We start from the raw sequence: 14,966 nt of genomic DNA on the forward strand, positions 1-14,966 counted from the left end.
AACTGAGGATGTTTTGACATCCTGGGGGCTGGGTCTTAAAAATTGAACTTCACTCTGTTCCCAGGGAAGTGGAGAGAGCCCTCACTGCTGAAAAGTCTTGGATTTGTTACAGTTGCACTACCAGCAGCAAACGATGTTAGCCCTACTTTCAAAATACATCAGGGGCGCCTGGGTGTCTCAGTCTGTTAAGCGTCCAACCCTCGGTTTCAGCTCAGGTCATGATCTCACGGTTTGTGAGTTTCAGTCGTGCATGGGGCTCCACACTGACAGTGCAGAGCCTGCTTGGGATTCTCCCTGTCTCTCTCTCTCTCTCTGCCCCTCCCCCGCTTGCTCTCTCTCTCAAAATAAATAAATACACTTAAGAGAATATTTAAAAAAATACATCCAGAATCCTCTTGCCATCACCTCCACGGCTGCCCTCCTGGTCCAACTCGTTACATCTTGTGTGAATTATCCTAACAGCCTCCTCACTGGTCTCCCTGCTTCTGCCCTTAAGTAGCACAGTCTATTATCCACAATGAAGGCAGCCAGAGGGATCATTTTAAAACCTCCAAATGGCTTCCACCTCACTTACGGTTAGAACCCAGGTCCTTACGTGGCCTACAGGTCCTCTTGTCTGTTCCTTCTGACCTCATCTTCTCCACTCTTCCCTCTATTACCTTCTCTCTACCACTGTCCCTCATGTACACAAAGCATGTTCCTGCCTCAGGGCCTTTGCACTCACCATTCCCTCTCCTGAACACTCTTTTTCCAGATCTTCTTTGTAAGCTCTATTCCAACATCACCTCTTCATCCAGGCTTCCCCCAGCCACCCCATCTAAAATATGCTTCCCACCATTCACTTTGCTTTACTTTTCTTTGTAAGCACTTATTACCTATGTTTTTTTTCCTTTCAGTTTTGTGTCCTCAGTCCCTAGGACAGTGTCTGGCACATATTAGGTGCTCAATAAATATTTTTGAATTAAAAAAAATGAATGCCTTATTTAGTTCAATAAAGCTATAGAAACTCTCTGGGTACCAATTTCCTCAGCTGTAAAAATGGGGTAAAAAGCATGGTTCATTGTGAGACTATCAGTTTATTTAGAAATTACATTTATTAAATTTCAAAACTTTTTGTTTTGAAATAATTTCAGACACAGAAAAATTGCAAAAATAGTAAAGTAATACTTTTCACCAACAGTTCCTAAATTTTAACGTTTTCCCACGTTTCCCACATCACTCTCTCTCTCTGAATATGTACAAATTATTTTTTTCTTTTCTTTTCTTTGTTTAATGTTTATTTACTTATTTTGAGAGAGAGGGAGAGAGAGAATCTCAAGTAGGCTCCGTGTTATCAGTGCAGAGCCCAACACGGGGCTCGATTCCACCAACTATGAGATTGTGACCTGAGCCGAAATCAAGAGTAGGACACTTAACCAACTGAGCCACTCAGGCACCCCTTAAATTTATTTTTGAGTGGGCAACATATCAAGATGGTACAAAATAACCAGTGAAACATAAATTTCCCTCCTTCTCCATCCCAACACTTTTCTCCAGCCCAACTGCTACCAGTGTCTTGTATATTCTATCAGAAATATTTGGCATATTTACAACTGTATAGGAATGCTTGTGTATTTACAGGGCATACATTTCATCCACACATTTGTTCTTCATGCAAAGCGTACTAGACTCACCACTCTGCACCTTGCTGGTTTTATTCAACAATATATTTAGAAGGTCTTCACGCTGGCCCACCTATATCCTTTTCATTTTCTTCACAGCTGCCTAGAGGCCCTACAGGAACATATTTGAGCTTTAATCAGTTCCCTGTTGATGGAAATTTAGGTTGTTTCCAGTCCTTTGCTGCTATAGACAATGTGGTAGTGAAATCTTTCTATATCGTCATTGTGCACATCACCTACAGGACAAATGACTAGAAGTGAAATTGCCGAGTAAAAAGCTCTTTCCTTTTTAATGTTGACAGATATCACCACATTGCTTCTCAGGAAAGCTGTGTCAGTTTATTCATTCAGTTCTTCCTTACAACGTGTGAAAATGTTTTCCTGCATCCTTTATAACACAGCACGCTATCGATTAGAAAAAAAATTTTTTTTTAATATTTACTCATTTTTGAGGGAGACAGACAGAGGATGAGCAGGGGAGGGGCAGAGAGAGAGGGAGAAGAATCCGAAGCAGGCTCCACGCTCTGAGCCGTCAGTACAAACTGACATGGGGCTCGAACCCATGAACTGAGATCATGACCTGCGGTGAAGTTGGACGCCCAACAGACTGAGCCACCCAGGCGCCCCGCAAATTTTTTTTTTTTTTTTTTGCTTTGCCAATTGGAGAACTTAAAATATTATGTTGCAGTTTTATTTTGTGCTTATTTTATTTTACTTTTTAATTTTTAAAAATGTTTACTTATTTTTGAGAGAGAGATAGAGAGGAAGTGCAGAGAGGGAGACACAAAATCCGAAGCAGGCTCCAGGCTCTGAGCTGTCAGCACAGAGACTGACTAGAAGCTTAAACTCATGAACTGTGAGATCATGACCTGAGCCGAAGTCGGATGCTTAACCGACAGCCACATAGGAGCCCCTGTATTTCTTTTATTACAAGTGAAAATAAATATTTTTCACATGTTGAAAAGCCATTGGTATTTTTTTTCCCCCATGAACTATTTATTGATGGTCCTGATTTCTCTATTTATTGATGGTCCCAATTTCTCTATAGGAACTCATGATCTAAGAAGGAAATGAGCTTATTTTCTGTGACATGTGACTATTTCTTCACAGTCTGTTTGCTTTTTAACTTGTCAGTGGTTAATTTTTTTTTGCCATTCAGACGTTTATTTTTTATTCTAAAATTTCTATTTCATCATATGTGTCAATCTTTTATGGCTTCAAACACTTTGTGATAAACCTGGAATGGCCTTACCTGCTCCAGGATTATTTAAAAACCCATCCCATGATTTCTTACAGCATCTCTTGAAACATACACAAGAGTAGAGAGAATAGAATGAATCAGTGGTGCCCTCGCCAACTTCAACAGTAATCAGAACAGGGCCAGGGCCTTAGTTCATCTGTGTCCCACCCATCCTTCCACCCCTCCATTACTTTGAAACCTATCCCAAACATACAATTTTATGGGTTTTTAATGCTTGAACTTATACCATCTGGAACTATTTTATTTTATTCTTCTTAAAGGATTTATTTCTTTATTTTTAAATGTTTACTTATTTATTTTGAGAGAGAGAGCACGAGCAGGGGAGGGACAGAGAGAGGGAGAGACTGACAGTGCAAAGCCCAATGCGGGGCTCGAACTCACAAACGGTGAGATCATGACTTGAGTCCATATCAAGAGTCAGACGCTTAACTTAGCCACCCAGGCGCTCCTAGATTTTATTTAATTTTAAGCAATCTCTACACCCAACTTGGGGCTTGAACTGAACCCCAAGATCAGGAGTTGCATGCTCTACTGACTGAACAAGCCACGTGTCCCCATCTGGAATTATCTTAGAGCCCTAACTTTGCTTTTTGCAGATAGCCAGTCCATTCTCTGAATGGTTTTTTGAGTAAACCATCTTTTTAAAAATCTTTTAAAAAAAATGTTTATTTATTTTTGAGAGAGAGTGTGTGAGTGGGGGAGGGACAGAGAGAGAGAGACAGGGACAGAGGATCTGAAGCAGGCTCTGTGCCGACAGCAGTGAGCCCGATGTAGGGCTCAAACTCAGGAACTGTGAGATCACCACCTGAGCCAAAATCAGACGCTCAACTGGCTGAGCCGCCCCGGCACCCCTTGAATAAACTTTTATCCACTGATTTGAAATGCCGCTTGTAACATACATGAAATTCCCATATGCATTTGAGTCTATTCCCGTCTATTCTGTTCCATTGATCCATCCCTGTATATTCATGCTCCAGTACCACTCTTTTCTGATGGTTGTAGCTCTCCAATACATTTCGGTGCTAAGTTAGACTCTTCCCTAAAAGATGATTTGAATGTAAGCCTCCCCCGGTATTTGCAGACACTGAGTCACGGTGTACAGGTACCCCGGGGCAGTCTGTATACCAGCTTTAGCCATAATGTGCCCCGTCCACACTCTAAGGCATAGCATCACCCTGGCAACCAGAGACTTGGGTCCGAGTCCTGGCTTTGCCACCGAGAGCTGGGTGACCCTGAGCAGCCCACCTCACCCTTCAGAGCCTCTGCTTAGAAGGACCTCCCCTCTAGTTCCAGCGGTCTACAGTTCTAAGCTTCTAGGGAGAGGGGCCTGGGGAGTATCAGGCCAGATTATGAAAGGACAGCCAGTCCTCGCTTCTACAGGAAGTCCTGTAGATAACACAGGAGATTGGCTTGCTGGGGAACGGAAAGGACGATTAAGCAAGAGACAAGACTGTTAACAGTTCCAGAGCTCGTGGGCTCCTGGGGGGCAGCGGTTGCCTCGTCACCAGGTCCAGGAGGCCAGCACTGGGTGCCCGACTGGGAGCCTTTAAGAGGTGGGAGCCACTGGAGTTGCAATGCTTCTTTTCTTTTGGAGGGGTGGTGGGGGGGAGAGGGAGCAGTGGTCCCCATCTGGCTCCTCTGACGAGGGTGCAGAGATCTGAGCCCTCTTTTCTCGAGAATTGGGAACTCTCTGCATGGTCTAATGAGGGCCCTTGAGCAGGGGACTGGGATAGATTGCCTACCTTAGATGGCTGTGTGACCTTGGGCAAGTTACCTGGCTTCTCGGAGCCTTGGTTTCTCTACAAGTCAGTGAGGGGAAGAGAGAGGGGGAGTAGACCAGAGCAAGGCGTTCAGTGGTCTCTCAGACCCACCAACCTGGACATTTGGGTTCACTATTATTTTCAGTTATTGAAGTGGGGTGAAGGGCAGAACCAGTTCCTTGCCCCTTTGGTGAGAGAATGATGGAATTGGGGAAGCCCTAGGGTAGCTGTCGCTTATCCCATTTCTCTTTTTACTTTTTTTTTTTTTTTTTAATGTTTATTTTTGAGAGAGAGACGGAGCATGAGCAGGGGAGGGGCAGAGAGAGAGGGAGACACAGACTCGGAAGCAGGCTCCAGGCTCTGAGCTATCAGCACAGAGCCCGATGCGGGGCTTGAACCCATGGACCCTGAGATCATGACCTGAGCCGAAGCCCGACACTTAACCAACTGAGCCACTCAGGTGCCTGCCCCCCGCCCCATTTTTCTTATGTGGTTCTCTGCTCCCTGACCCAAAGCTCGTGGTGCCTGCTCCCCTAACCCAGTCCCCCAGCGGGGAGAGCTGGTTCCTATAGATGCCTGGGAGCGAGATCCGTTTGCTCTCAAGTTTGGCTTTCACGTTTGTATGATTTCTTGGGCGAGGAATGTGGGGAAAGGGGGTAGGGCTGAGGGTGTGTGTGCATGTTCCTGGTCATGAGGGGCTTCTGACTGTCACGGGTGTGAGGTAGCGATAATGGCGGTGGGGATGTGGCAGAGGATGGAGGGGTGTCCCCGCTGGCTGAGTCTGAGGGGTGTTGACCCGAGTGACTCCGAGTGGCCAGGGACCTTCATCCGCGCCAAAGACCTGTGAGGAATGTCCTGTGAGACCCGTGAAGGAGGGGTCAGCAGTGGCTGAGTGGGAGCCAGCTGAGGAGGGAGTGTGTGTGCGTGTGACCCCACTATCTCTGAGGGGTCGTTCCTGGCTGCGAAGGGGGCGCGGACTGTTTTTAGGGTTGCTACAAGGCCACGAAGGGAGAGTTGGCCATCCGCGACTGATGGTGTTCGTACTTTGAGGCGGTGCTGGTGGTCGGGCACCTGCTGTGCTTCTATCCCGGGGCCTCCTGACAGGCAGGGGATGGTGCCTCGGAAAGGCCCTCCAGGGAAAGGACTGAGTGCTGGGGCTGTGGCCAAGTGGCAGCCGGTGAGGTGTCCAGAAGGTGCTGCCTTCTTACCAAATGCCAGGGAACTGTTGGAAATGGGCTGCGCTGACGCAGTTCGACCAGGAACTCCCAGAAAGGGATGTCAAGAGCATCCCATATCCTGGGATATGGCCACAGGGAATTTGTTTTAGGATTCTCATTTCCTTTACTTGCGGGAGCCTGACAGACTCAGTAATGTGGCACCCGTATCGTTATAAACTCTTCCCCCAGGGCTTTGGTTCTAGAAGCTTCCCCACTGAGAGTCTTATCTTGCTGCCTCCTGTGTGTTATCTCCATCAACAGAAGTCCACGTGCAGCTTGAGTTTCCAAGTCTCACACCTACAGGCAAAGCCTGCCCACTCGGCCCTGCTCCAAAGCCCTTGTCTCACGCATGTGCGTCAGGCATCCGTGGTCCCCAGGGGGCCCTTCGGCCCACCAAGGAGGGACCTTTCTAGGAAGTGGCCTTGGGCGAAGCCCATCCCACACAAACCAGCACAGTAGATCCTGTGCCAGTTCCACTACTGGCGTCACGGCTTGGGCAGGTCTCTTGCTTCTCAGAGTGCCCCTCCCTCGGTTTCCTCACATGTCAAGTGGGAATAAATCGTATCTGTACAGTACTCGGCTTTTATGAGGCTCAAATGGAATTCTGCCCCCATCTGCATCATCACCACTATTGTCAATGCCGCCTTCACCCAGCAGTCACTGTGTGCTGGGCACAGCTGTGAGTGCTTTATTGTGGGCTATGTAGTCAACGAGTATTTGCTGAGCGCCAACTGTATGCAAGGCACTGTTTGAGGCCCTGGGTAATTAGGTTACAGCAGTAAGCAAAAGAGCATACTTTCAACTCATGGGAGGCTTACATTTCAGTAAGAGGAGATGGAGAATTTACAGAGTAAGTGAATAAAAGACTATTCTGAGAAGGTGACAAGTGCTAAGAGAAAAAAAAGCCAGAAAGGGAGGGGGGCTGTGCCAGGGAATGGGAGGTGGTGTTTCAACTTGCATTATCATATCTAATCCTCACTGCAACCCTGTGGGGTAGACAGCAGTCCCTTGTTCCAATAAGGAAACAGACACGGTGGGGGGGGGAAAAAAAGAAGGAAACAGACATGGGAATGTTAAGCGATTTGCCCTAGGTCACACTGCTAGTAAGCGGCAGGACTGGGAGACGCAGAGGTCTGTCTGACTCCAAAGCACTGTGACTGGAAGTCACTTCCTCTCTTGGGCCTCCTTTTCCATGTCTATGATTCAAGAGGGTGGGATGGACTGCCAGGAGGAGGGGCACCTCTTCCTAATTCACCGAATGGAACACTGCATCGTGGCAAGACTGCTACCTTGCGCTGGCATTCAGTCGGTGCTCAGTAAATGCTTGTCACTCAAGCGCATGCTAGATCTTGGGAAGGGTCTGGGCAGAAGGAAGTCTTCTTGGCAGAGAAGTCTGCTAACTGTCCTGTGGGGTGGGGAGCCCTGACTTGTAGCATTTGCTGGTTCACATGGCTTAAGTACTCCCCCGGTGGCTGAGCCCAAGCCACTGTGCTAGAAAGAGACGTGCACAATTGGCTTTTGCAAGGGCCTCAGATCTGACTCCGCGATTTTCATCTATGATCTTAAAACTGCATCTGAAACAGATTTGGAAGGCCCCGAGAGAGGCAAAGATAGTAAGCTGGAGAGAAACAGATGGAGACACAAAACACACAGGAAGAAAGAGAAAGACTGGGGTGGGTGGGTGGAGAGAGATTGAGGGACAGACTCTACTTCCTTTAAAGTCTGGGGGGCTCCACAGCCTGGGGAATTGCTTCATTCAAGTCCTATGCAACCCGTGCGAGGGAACACGCCCAAAGGGAGGCTGGACCAGTGGCTCCGGACCCCTGGAATAAGCCCCCCATCCCTGAAACAGAGTCCCCTGACCCCTCCACTCAGCCTGTCTGTGACCTTTTACCCCAGCAGAGAAAGCCCAGAGGGGCCTTCTTGTTCCTGCTGTTCAGTTCCTCTGCACATGCTGTTCACGGCTTCTAAATCCCACCTGCCTCCTTTAGAGCTTGGCCCAAGTCCCATGCCCGACAGAAAGCAGCGTGCCTCTGCACATCAAGCTCCTCCCACCCCATACAGTTTCATGTGCCCCAGACTTATTCCCCGCCCAGGGCAGGCTCAGACTACACCCCTTTCAGACTCCAGTCTCCCTCTCTTCTGTCCTTGGGGTCTCACCTAGACAAAATCCTCATCAACTGACTGACCTCAGACCTTCAGCGACAGTGGGGAGGTCCCCAATTAATGAATTGGACAACGCTTTTATTTTTTTTATGTTTATTTTTGACAGAGAGAGAGAAAGCACACGAGTGAGCAGGGGAGGGGCAGACAGAGAGCGAGACACAGAATCTGAAGCAGGCTCCAGGCTCTGAGCTGTCAGCACAGAGCCTGACGCGGGGCTCGAACTCACGGACTGTGAGATCATGAACTGAGCTGAAGTCGGACGCTTAACCGACTGAACCACCCAGGCGCCCCTCTTTCTTTTTAAAAGTAGGCTTCATGCCTAGCAAGGAACCCAATGTGGGGCTTGAACCCATGACTCTGAGACCAAGACCTAAGCTGAGATCAAGAGTCAGACTTCCAACCGACTGAACCACCCAGGTGCCTTAGAGAAGACTTTCCAGGAGCAAACATCTGAAAGAGATGAGGGCACATAGATAGCTTGGGGGAAGAACATTCCAGGCAGAAGGAACAGAAAGGGCAAAGGCCTCATGCTCGAGGCCACGAGGTTGGGGATGGGGCATGAAGTTGGGGAGGCCAGCTGGGGTCCAATCAGCTTCATCAGCCATGGTGTCTTTTCTCCAGGAGCCACCAGAGGGTTTTCAGCAGAGTGACTGTGTTCGGCAGCCCGGTACCCCCTCACCATTCTTCTGTCCCCAGGCCGAAGCAGTATGGAGAGTGAACAGAGAGTTTCCCGAAAAGGCCGCAAGCTGGGCTCTAGCCGCCGCCGGCAGATGAGAGAAGTAGCCGATAGCCTGGATGCTGCTGCGGCCCCAGAGCCAGAGTCCTGGTCCTCCCAGGCTGCTGCCGAATTGCAAGCCTTCTTCCAGGATTGTGGTGCCAAGGAGAGGGGCTTTGTCACCCGCGAGGACCTGGCGGTGAGTCCAAGTCCCTAGCTCATCCCCTGAATCCCCTTTCTTTCTTTCCTTTTAAAGAATGTTTATTTATTTCTGAGGGAGGGTGGAGAGGATCCAAAGCGGGCTCCTCACTGACAGCACAGAGCCCGATGCAGGGCTTGAACCCATGAACCGCAATATCATGACCCAAGCCGAAGTCAGACGCTTAACTGACTAAGCCACCCAGGTGCCCCCTGAATCCCTTTTCTGTAGCCTCCTGAGACTTTCCATCCCAGGAAGGCAGGGCATGCCTGTTCTTTGTCCTTTCTCTCATCCAAAATTTGCTTTCAAAGAGGAACTCTCGTGCACTGTTGGTGGGAATGTCAATTGGTGCAGCCACTGTGGCAAACAGGATGGGGGTTCCTCAAGTATTTTGAAATAGAAAAACCCCTACAATCCAATAATTCAACCACTGGGTATTTGCCCAAAGAAAACAGAAGCACCAGTTCAGAAAGATGTATGCACCCCTGTGTTCATTGCTGCATTATTAGCCAAGATATAGAAACAACCTAAGTGTCCATTGACAGATGAATGGATAAGGAAGGTGTGGCATATACATATAAAGGAATATTACTCAGTCATACAAAATGGTCTTCTCACTTGTGACCACATGGATGGACCTAGAAGGTTTTGTAGTAAGTGAAATAAGTCAGAGAAGGACAAATAGTCTATGATTTCACTTATATGTAGAATTAAAATCAAAAGAAATGAACAACCAAAAAGCAGAAATAGCCTCATAAATAGAACAAACTGGTTGCCAGAGGGGAGGTGAGTATAAGACCGGCGAGGGGCACCTGGGTGGCTCAGTTGGTTAAGTGTCCGACTTCGGCTCAGGTCATGATCTCACGGTTTGTGGGTTCCAGACCTGTGTCGGGCTCTGTGCTGACAGCTCGGAGCCTGGAGCCTGCTTCGGATTCTGTGCGCTCCCCAGCTGGCACTGTCTGTCTCTCTGTCTCCCAAAAATAAACAAACATTGAAAAAAAAAAAAGGACAGACAGATGGGAAGTGGGGAACAGAGGCTTCCAGTTATGGAGGCCATGGGGATGAAAGGTACGGCATTGGGAATACAGTTAAGAGTATCATAGGCGCATCTGGGTGGCTCAGTTGGTTGAGCGTCCAACTCTTGCTTTCAGCTCAGGTTCTGATGATCTCCCAGTTTGTGGGTTCGAGCCCTACATCGGGCTCTGCACTGACAGTGCAGAGCCTGCTTGGGATTCTCTCTCTCCTTCTCTTTCTCTGCCTCTCCCCAGCTCATGCCCTCTCTCTCTCTCTCTCTCTGTCTCAAAAAAAAAAAAAAACGTATTGTAATAGTGTTGAATGGTGGTGTCTACACTTCTGGTGAGCACAATATACATGTAGACTTGTCAAATCACTATGTTGTGTACCTGAAAGTAATATAACATTGTGTGTCAACGATGCTTCCATTAAAAATTAATTAATTAATTAATTAATTAATTAAAATATAAAGACCAGTGGGCAAAAAGCACAATGTACATATCAGGTATTTATGTTTGTATGCAAAGAAATGTTCTCCATTTTGTTGGTTTTACTTGAGCTGGTTGCCTGCAAAACACATTTGTTACACGATAACATTAATGTTTTTGTGTCTGGCACAAATTATTACCTTTTTTTTTTTTTTTAGATTCGAGTTAGTTAACATACAGTGTAGTATTGGTTTCAGGAGTAGAATTTAGCGATTCATCACTTACACAACACCCAGTGCTCATTCTAACAAGTGCCGTCCTTAAGGCCCATCACCCATGTAGCCCATTCCCCCACCCAACACCCCTCCAGCAACCCTCAGTTCCTTCTCTGTATTTAAGAGAATCTCTCTCTTTCTCTTTTTAATGTTAATTTATTTTTGAGAGAGAGAGACAGAGTGTGAGCAGGGGAGGGGTAGAGAGAGAGGGAGACACAGAATCCAAAGCAGGCTCCAGGCTCTGAACTGTCAGCACAGAGCCCGACGTGGGGCTCGAACTCATGGACTGCAAGATCATGACCCTAGCCGAAGTTGGACGCCTAACCGACTGAGCCACCCAGGCGCCCCTGTATTTAAGAGTCTTTTATGGTTTGCCTCCCAAAATGTTCTCTGGGTTAATTGACAAATACACATGTTTTCTGAGGCAAGTAAATAAATAAATAAAAATTGCTCTCAGAAAAAGTGAGGAATTTGTTTATACTAATGTGTAACTAAATGACTGACAAGACGTTATGTGTGCCACTCTTCCAGAAACATTTGCATTTTAACAAAGGAAAGGACTTCAAGCCAAAGAAGGAACTTACAAGTGATAGAATTTTGGGCCCATTGAGCAGGGAAGTTTATCCTGGGGAGCAGTCAGAGTCCTGGAAGTCAAACCATATCGATGACCGTAAACATCAATGAAACATAAGATCGGCCATGGTTGTGTGTTCGAATAACGAGTCTGAGGCTCTGGCCTAGACCAACATTGGCCAATTCTTCTTTGGTTTTTCCTCATTCTCTGCAAAGGGGCCCATGTGGGTTGCTGGAGTCACACTGGTTCTGCCCGTCTCCTCTGGACACTGTTCCATGTTCCAGACTCTGTCCTTCCCCCATCAAAACTGACCTTTCTTGTGTTCTAGCCTCAGGGCCACAAGGTACAAATGGCTGACGTTAAAATATAATTTTCAGGGGAGCCTGGCTGGCTCAGCGGTAGAGCATGTGATTCTTGATCTTGAGGGTTGTGAGTTCAAGCCCCACGTTGGGTGCAGAGATGACTTATTAATTAATTAATTAATAAGACTTTTTCAGGGGAGCCTCTGCCAACTCCCTAGAATAATTCAGTTAAAAAATATATATATATATAGTTTATACATAAATTATATATATACACGTATATATATAATTTATACATAAATTATATATTTTTAGGATATATATATTATATGTATACGTATATATTATATTATATATTATATATAATATATATTATATATAATATAATATATATTATATATATGTATATATATAATTTATACATAAATTTATACATAAATAAATACATAAATTTATACACAATTTATACATATAATTTATACATATATATACATATATATATAATTTATGTAATATATACGTATATATATAATTTATACATAAATTATATATTTTTTAGGATATATATATTATATGTATACGTATATATTATATATGTATATATATTATATGTATATGTATATATTATATATATGTATATATATTATATGTATTATAATATATATTATAATATATATAATATAATATATATATTATATATATGTATATATAATTTATACATAAATTTATACATAAATAAATACATAAATTTATACATAATTTATACATATAATTTATACATATATATACGTGTATATATAATTTATGTAATATATACGTATATATATAATTTATACATAAATTATATATATACATATATATAATTTATACATAAATTATATATATACATATATACATATATACATAATACATATTTATACATAAATTATATATATACGTATATATAATTTTCAAAAAGATAAAAAATAGACTTTCAAGTAAATATAAAATCAACACTTATCAAAGTTCTTATCTAATGAATTATTATTGTTGATTAATGAAGGAGCCAGGAAGATGTTACGACTGGCTCAAAAAGTATGTAAGAAGCTAGGATACAGTATTTAAAGGCAATCTGACAGGACAGTGTTAGGATAAGATTGCTGAGTTCAATTTTTAACATGGCTGATGTCCCACAGGCCGTAAATCTTTGGGGTTATCTGTTCTACTAGACAAAAATTATTTTCATCTCTCCTGGGCAAAACTCCACAAGTTAACAAGTAACTTCAGCACGTCTGGGACTTTTAATTAAAGATAAACAATGAGATGGACTGAGTGCATTCCTCTAGTCTAGACAATGCTTGAAGCGACATGCTCTCCACCTTTCGGCCCTGTTTCCAAGTTTCCAAGTATTCAGGTGATTTTCTGTGATGATAAATAATCTCCCAAGCTTATTCTCGATATAAAAAAGCCAATTCTCATTAGGTTTCCGTAAGTGAAACATGTGCATCCTTGAGTTTGCTCTGCAAATCCAGACTTCGAAGGCATTAAGCCATTTTAGCTTCTGTCTAAACATTTTCATGCAGAACCTTAGATTTAAAACCTCTGTTATTTGCTCTTCTATGTAGAGTGAATGTTTGTCCCAGTTTGCCTGGGACTGGAGGGGTACCCGGGATGAGAGACTTCCAGTGTTAACACTGGGAAAGTCTGGGGCAGACTGGGTCAAGCTGGCCACCCTATTTTCTATCCTCAGGCCAGGAAACTAAACCCAAGACTCTCTCTCCACCACCTTTTACCTGCAGCCCCTATAAATGCAAAGGGTTTCCTTTCTGCTTGGGGTTCCCAATTTTACTAAGGTCCCTCTCCTGCCCGAAAGTGGTTTTCTTTATCAACTGGCTCCAGGCCAGGTTTCTGGAAGGGTTTTGCAGACATTGGTTCCATGGCTGTTCTTTACAATGGACGCATCATGTCTGATTATATGAGAATCATTCTCCTACATGACTCGTCAGTTACACAATTGATTCATCCAGCTATATCCCAACAGAAAGGAGGACAGATTCTTAATGAACCCGTGTAAATAACTATGTTAACATGGAAAGTAAGGAAGTTCAGTAAAATTGTTGGTTTCTGATACAGGAGGGGGTCAGTGAGATTCAGACAGCATTTAAAATGTTTAACTTCAGGGGAGCCTGGGTGGCTCAGTCAGTTAAGCATGCAACTTTGGCTCAGGTCATGGTCTCATGGTCCGTGAGTTCCAGCCCCACGTTGGGCTCTGTGCTGACAGCTTAAAGCCTGGAGCCTGCTTTGGATTCTGTGTGTATGTCTCTCTCTCTGCCCCTCCCCTGCTTACACTCCGTTTCTCTCTGTCTCAAAAATAAACAAACATTAAAATGTCTAACCTCAGTTGAACAATTCACTCCGTTCTATGTAATTAATTCTTGTCCTGCTGGATCTTGGGTGAGCTGGCTGCTTCTGGACTCAAGTGTCCTAGAAATTGTCAGTCCACCAGTTCAGTCTGAGGGTCGGCCAATGTCAGCTCAGAATCCTTGTACCCAAGTGAAACAACAGAAACAGAGGTATCAGAAGCATAGAACCTGGTGCAGTTCTTTCCCACAAGTCTTTGGGTCAGTCCTTTGTGGCCTGCAGATTTTACCGGAGACTCCAGGACAAAATAGGAAAGCAGAAACTTATTTGGTAACGAGATTGAAAAGCTGTAATTATTTATGACAGTAACTAATATTATCAGAGTAGAAGAGAGTAAAGTTCTTTGCTGGGATACTGCACATAATGATTTCATAAGGGTTTGATCGGTGCTCCCCCTGAAAATAAGCACTTACAAAGGCATTGAGAAATCTCCAGGGCCTTCCCATAAAGCATGAAGTTTCTGAAATAGTGTATTAATGACATTTTACCTACATAAAGCTTGAACATCTCTTCTGATTTGGTAGTTCTTCTGATGATGCTCTTTTTTTAACCCAAACCATAAATAAATAAATAAATAAATAAATAAATAAATAGATAAATAGATAAATAAATAAATAAATAAATAAATATTGTTTTTAAATTTAACCTTCACCCTCCTAACCCAAGCCATATTTGATGTCAGATTTTGTTATAGTTTATACCCTCAGTTTTGATTTTCATCTACATGCAACAAATATTGCAAGATTTCTTTTTTTTTAATTTTTAAAAATATTTATTTATTTTTGAGAGAGAGAGAGAGACAGAGCGCAAGGGGAAGAGGCAGATAGAGAGGGAGACACAGACTCCGAAGCAGGCTTCAGGGTCTGAGCTGTCAGCACAGAGCCCGATGTGGGGCTCGAACCCATGAACTGTGAGATCATGACCCAAGTCAAAGTTGGACGTTTAACTGACTGAGCCACCTAGGCGCCCTGAAACTCTGCCCCCATTAAACCCT

The 14,966-nt window shown here is 44.4% G+C and overlaps 1 protein-coding gene across 1 annotated transcript in view; it reads left to right on the plus strand.

Moving 5' to 3' along the window:
* Positions 1–4,382: 4,382 nt before the first annotated feature.
* RAB44 (RAB44, member RAS oncogene family) overlaps positions 4,383–14,966 on the plus strand; it is a 33,644-nt gene continuing 23,060 nt past the window's right edge. Inside the window, exons 1-2 of the mRNA XM_060615349.3 lie at positions 4,383–4,475; positions 8,762–8,979. Of these exons, the coding sequence (XP_060471332.3) occupies positions 8,773–8,979 (207 nt within the window). The 5' untranslated portion in view covers positions 4,383–4,475; positions 8,762–8,772. The remainder of the gene's footprint in view (positions 4,476–8,761; positions 8,980–14,966) is intronic.

This window comes from Panthera onca, chromosome B2 (genome assembly GCF_046562875.1).
Source record: "Panthera onca isolate mPanOnc1 chromosome B2, mPanOnc1 haplotype 2, whole genome shotgun sequence".
Classification (NCBI taxonomy): Eukaryota; Metazoa; Chordata; class Mammalia; order Carnivora; family Felidae; genus Panthera; species Panthera onca.